The sequence below is a fragment of the Topomyia yanbarensis genome, chromosome 3, assembly GCF_030247195.1.
Source record: "Topomyia yanbarensis strain Yona2022 chromosome 3, ASM3024719v1, whole genome shotgun sequence".
NCBI classification, from domain to species: domain Eukaryota; kingdom Metazoa; phylum Arthropoda; class Insecta; order Diptera; family Culicidae; genus Topomyia; species Topomyia yanbarensis.
The window spans coordinates 426,177,124-426,183,231 of record NC_080672.1 but is presented as its reverse complement, the minus strand read 5'-3'; the positions used below and the strand labels follow the sequence as shown (position 1 = coordinate 426,183,231).

At 36.9% G+C, this 6,108-nt stretch overlaps 1 protein-coding gene across 3 annotated transcripts; it reads left to right on the top strand.

The window, feature by feature from the left end:
• The first annotated feature begins 386 nt into the window (after nt 1–386).
• Nucleotides 387–2,909, top strand: LOC131688161 (NEDD4 family-interacting protein 1). Of its 3 annotated transcripts, none has more exons than XM_058972325.1 (2): nt 387–628; nt 1,209–2,909. In XM_058972325.1, the coding sequence occupies exon 2, from the start codon at nt 1,222–1,224 to the stop codon at nt 1,909–1,911; it is 690 nt and encodes a 229-aa protein (XP_058828308.1). In that variant the 5' UTR covers nt 387–628; nt 1,209–1,221; the 3' UTR covers nt 1,912–2,909. The 3 variants fall into 3 exon arrangements, with proteins under 3 accessions (XP_058828308.1, XP_058828309.1, XP_058828310.1); XM_058972326.1 differs by lacking the exon at nt 387–628 and adding an exon at nt 678–823; XM_058972327.1 differs by lacking the exon at nt 387–628 and adding an exon at nt 889–1,138.
• Nucleotides 2,910–6,108: the final 3,199 nt, after the last annotated feature.

Genomic DNA, 6,108 nt, shown 5'->3' with positions numbered 1-6,108 from the left:
TTTAATGTGAATGCGCTGTATCAGTTTTTTGCCGAACAGTGAAATTTATTGTTACATGAAATTTTATTGTTAATCTACTGTGAGAACTTGGCATCGAACAATGTTGAAACAGTAATAACTATAATATTTATTGTTTTATAATTGTTTGTAGGGTAAATGCTATTGTAAAATTCTATCCGGGCGGCCTACCGATAACTACCGATAAACTTTTATTGACCTTACCGATATTAAGGTATTCTATCTGGCCACCCTTCTTACACCTTAATGGTAGATGAGATCATTCCTGTTAATCTAAAACTGCTGGGTATATATGCGCTACCCAAAAATCTTTTCATTCTGACGGTTAAATGTCACTGGGGTTTGCTTTTAACAAACAAGCGAATGACGTATCGAAACGAAGAGAGGAAAGATTAGCTGACGACTGATAGAAAAGTTATTACACAAGTTGCATGATAGGGGTCTAATCAAAGGAATAGTCTGAAATCGATAGAAAAATATTGTAATTTTTCATGTTTGCTGACTGCTGAAATTTGTAAAAGTGTTCACTTGGATGATTTATTGCATTAGAAAAAGTGTTTGCCGCAACTAACGAATCGAAAAGAAATTTGCTTCGAGTGTAAAGTAAAAGGTAGTCATTTTTGTTTTCCTGTTGCATTTTGACTCGTTCGTAAAATTTTGTGCAATCAAAATGTTACCGAAAACCAACAATAACTAGTTTAAATTTGTCAGGGAAGGGGCATCTTTCGTCATCAACTTCATGCGAGTGCAACAAAATTCGTGCGTTTCAAATTTGTTTAGGTCGTTTGCATCTCTACCTGTGGAGGTAAAAATCGATAATTCCTCCACCCCAAGGATAAAACGATTTAGTGTTCGTATGCGAGTTTTTTCTGTCACAAAAAGTACAAGATGTTCGAATTTTACTAATAAATTGCAAATACTTTGAACAATACATTTAAAATGGTCTGATTTTGGTTAGGAGTGTTTCGACTCTAATCCTGTACTCAGTCGTTCGATGCTATAGCAAGACCTTAATGTCGTAGGTAGTAAAACAAAGGTCAAGGTCGATTGATAACGTAGTGTAAACATTACTGGTTGGATTGCGACATTTTATTGAAACTATTCGCTATTTACTCTAAGTGTAATGTCACATATGTGGTAAATTTATCACACCAATCCAACAAATAGTAAATTATATATTTTCCACACAGCGCTTCGAAAAACATGCCTCCGGCCAACAACAACAACAGCAACAACGATGATTTACCCCCGCCCAAGGCGGACTTTAGCGCCCCGCCACCATACGAAGCAACGGATAACAATGCTCATCAGCATTATGCTCAACAGCCACATCAAGATATAACGACCAAGCTGCCGACATACGAGGAGGTTCAGATGGAAAAAATGATCAACCATGAGTTACCAATTCCACCGGGTATGGGCCAGATGCCTCCACCGCCACCCAGTATTACAGGTCTCCCACTGGGACCGACAGGACGTTCCACGGGTGGCCTCGGTGGTGCGCCAGCTGTCACCTTCATTGCCATCGACGCCGACGGAGAAAACATCAATGCTGATAACAGTCTCCTCGGAACGGACATTGTCTTTGTGACAGCCTTTCTGGTCGCATTTTTGTTCAACTGGATCGGTTTCCTGATGTTGACATGCTTCTGTCATACGATCGCTGCCCGCTATGGAGCTTTGTCCGGTTTCGGTCTCTCGCTAGCCAAGTGGACTTTGATCGTCAAACATTCAACAGACTTTGCATCGCATGAAAACTCCTGGCTTTGGTGGCTCATAATGGCATTTGGATTCCTGATCTGCGTACGGGCTCTGGTTCAGTACATTAGCATCAAGCGAACCTGGCGTTTGCTTTCATCGTCCGCCCAGGAACGGTTGCTATTCTTTTACTGAGTTTCGTGTATTGCTTAAAAGAGGCAGAAGTTTGAAAACCGCCCGTGTTGTCAGTAAATCAACTACTAACTAAGAACGCAGGACAGCTGCCGTTCAATCGATCGAAACGTCTCTAGCTTAAAACCAAAATCCTTAATTTGACTAGGCATCAGCTTGAAGGCATTACGTTCAACGTTTCAGAGATGGCTTTGTGATAATACAATCAAATTTCTAAATTTCCATTCAAATACTAACATATTCAAAGGGCATACGATCGAATTACATGTCTTTGGATTGTGGTTTACACCTATATTTCATGTTTATCCATAAGCTACAAAAGAAGATAGTCAATGCCCCCTTAATTTGGTAATTTCACGTATGAACTTTTGGATACGATAGTTGCTAGTGTAACTGATTTCATCTCTCAAGTATAGTTTAGTTTACAATCAACATTCCCTGCTCACTATCGTTACACTATTTGCCATTCGATTCGAATACCAAGGAAAATTATTATTCCAAGTTATCCTTATTGTGTTAGTTACAAAGCCGATAACCCGTAGCTGTAAATTGTGGATTGTAGTGTTAGACTGCCCGTTGAAATTGTCAAAACGCAAACATGTGCAATCGATGTTTCGATTTCTGTTACTTTTAAACGGCAGAATTTATTTTGGCCGTCTTTATTTTCCATTTGTGGCATAATCGATACCTAGTTTATGTATATTTTCTAATTCGTTGAATTTACCACACATTAAGAGTGAAACGCTTCTGTTATGAATATTGTTTTTTGTGTTATATATAGTTAAAAATAGTATTGCATTGAAGTTGCGATCAGCAGATCGGATGGATAACAGATTCAACACAGCATTCAAATAGAGAGCATATTTTTGTACTTGTAAATAGGCTTTGTTGTGGACAAATCCAGCTACACACAGACAAAATAATATCTATCAAAAATCAATCGTATTTGAAATGTGAATAAGGCAACTTTATCTAAATACAATAAAAATATAAAAAATGTGTTGTTCTTGTTTTATTAAAGGTACCCAATAGTCGTTCATATACACTATGCTAAATTTTTCCTTAGTGGAGAAAAATTTGGGTAAAACTATTATTTCTCCATTGAGGAGAAAATTGTGTAAAACCTATAATTAAATGAGTTATAGAATTTTCGTTTCGACTTCGTTTCATCGGAATCCGACACTAACTTGGTGACAAGGCTAAGTTAGCGCCGTATTGAAGCTAGCTCCAAAAACGAAAACACTGTGTTTTTAGGTAAATCCCTAGTCCTGCGTGATGTCCACCAAGAAAATTTCACTCGAACGAACCTGTAAAAGGGTTTTGTTTCATAAATCATAAAATTGGGTAACCAACCAATTTTGGACCCCTAGAGGAAGTGAAATTACGTTGTCAAAAAATATTTGGTTGCCAATGTTTTTTAATGCAATACATGCACGAGTCTACTTCAAAATTACTGTTCTTGAAAGAAAACGTTGACATAAACTCGAAAATGACATTTCTTCACAGTATGAATTTTTCACATTCCAGAGCTTCCCATACTAATTTCGACAGTGTTTCAAGTATATTTAGGACACACTGAATGTGACTGAATATATTTCGGAAACAGTGAAGTTTATTCAGACAAATTAATTAATTCAATAAAAAATATTACAATTGTACCACAGATAACAGACGTTTAGGCTAGAACAAAATTTCTTCAAAAACCTGTGTAAACTTTTAAATTGATATACGTTGAAAATCCGTGTTTCACTATTGCCATCTGCGCAACTGTTTGCTACACGTGTTTGACAGCTGCACTCTAACTGCATTGTAGTGATCACTGCGCCATCTGCAAACGTTTGCCAAACATGTTTCAGATGTCTGATTTATTCGGAATTTCAGCAGCGGGTATTTACACACGATTCAAATCGAGCCTAAACGTCTGTTATCTGTGATTGTACATTTAAATCCAATTTGAAAATGGTTTACTTCCATCGGTTCCTCTTGGCTATCGTTGAAATATGAAACGTGATATTTTTTTTAAAACTGTGGATTTTGTTTAATTTTAAACAATTAGAGAAGAACTAATGATATTAAAATTTGTTAGAGAACCCAGAGAATGTAATAGACTAGAAAAACTCTAGAAAGAGAACTGCGGAGACTCCATTTTGGATCGATTGGATTCGCGTTTAGCTGTCAAAAAACGAATCCAATTAGGCAATCCATTAGACGTTTGTTTGACAATTCAGCGGTGTTTTCTGTCAACAAGTCTACTCCTGCGAACAGAAAAACTCGTCCGACAAACAACTTTGTTAGTCCGATTCGTTTGATGTTGGATCGAATCAACAATATTGTCGGACGTCGCACCCCTCGGAGTAACGTCAGAATAAGTAAACAAGAAATAATCAGCTGATCAGAAACGTCTCATGGATTGCCTAATCGAACATTGCCTATCCTTATAACATTGGACGTGTTGCCATATAATGCCGGGGCATACGTTGCCAAAAATGCTGTTTTTCTCTCCGCAGTTCTCTTACTAGAGTTTTTCTATAATAGACCTTACTCGTCAAAAAATTTTATATGATAGGATGCTTCCTTTTTTATCTCCAATTCGTTACTTCCTATTGCCGCGATGATTTGGTACCTCTAACTATTGAAAAAACCAAAATTAGTGCAAGTTGCTCATTTAACCCCATATTCTGAATACCTATCTTGCCTTGTTTCCTCGTATTTTTACACCATTTGGATGAATTTCCTGTGGGGAATACTAAAAGGATGCCAGATCTGCATATATATTAGTAAATCTGCAGATTTTGCATTTTCACTGCAGATGTTTTGCAGATTACAAATATTTAGCAGAACAAAGCCTATGCCAGCCAATTTATACACAAGCCTTCAACATTTTTGATCATTTAAAATATATACATACTACATTTCTATGTCAAATTTATTGAAGATTTTTGTAGCAATCAGCAGACTTTTATATTTTTACTGCAGGCTATTGTTTCAATAGACCTGGCATCACAGATGCTGAATGATTCATTCATATACCTGTCAAAAACATAGAGCATTGTATGAAAATGTATAACCTCACTTTTCTGACAGTTCACTGTGCTTGTTTATCTAAGACTTGTTTACATGGACTTTTAAAATTTACATTACTTGAATACTTTCGATGCTCTTTGAAAGAATATCAAATCAAGAGGGATGAGGATTGGAACAATGGGAACCTGGTTCATACATTGACCAATCGGCGCTAGATGTAAAACCCGGTGGCATATGCTCCCAAGTAGCACGCTTTGTTACTGTATAGTATTTGTAACTCTCTTGGTAACAATTATGTTATGGAAAAAGCGCACTTTGTTTGTATGTTGTGCAACATGTTCCTAAATGCAGCTAAATAATGAAAACAATAGCTGTGCCATTTGTCGAGCATTGGGTAGTTGGACAGTTCTGTTTTAGGGTGGGATGGCAAACAAAGAGGCATTTGCAACTTGTTAGACTGTTTGTGCAAGTTAGCAAAGTTTCTGATTAGTTTCACAACTGTTATTGATGTTTGCATACTTAACACTATTGGCCTGCTCTATAGTTACATAGTTGTACAATCAGTTTAAAAACCCGTAGAAATTCTTTTCAAATATATCCAACAATAAAAAATATTGTGTAGCAGATGTGCAACATTTAAAACTTTCAACAAGTTGCAATTGCTACTTGGGCTGAATCGCAAGATCAAGCATTGGGCTATAAAACGATTGCTTTCTGGATGATGGATAAGGATTTGTACACTTTTGATTGTTTGCTCGTGGGTTAAGTCCTAACAAGATGATCCGATTGATTACAATTTTTTAGGTGGTGAAGTTTACCTGAACTTTATAGGTAACGAATTCGGTCGATGATAAGTTGTTGAAATGATTTTGATCGTTCAATGCCCATACCGACGAACGTTTCCATTGGTCAGAATGCCTACCAGCGTATGATAGCTGCAAACATGAGGACAATCAGGTTATCGCTTTCGAATGGAACAATTATTTATTATTCGTGTTCAAGTTCCATTACAGCAAAAGTTTCGTCGATTATCGCATTATCGTTGATTTAACCGGCAAATGCAAAACAGTGCTCGGCACTGACGATAAGGAGTAAGAAGGATTTGATAGGAGTGGTAAGAATGCAGAGCATTATACATTCTGGAAGAATATCAGGGAGGAGAAATTATATGTAAAT

Excerpts from the sequence above, each read along its gene's own strand:
- LOC131688161 (XM_058972325.1), top strand. The coding sequence starts at position 1,222 with ATGCCTCCGGCCAACAACAACAACAGCAACAACGATGATTTACCCCCG.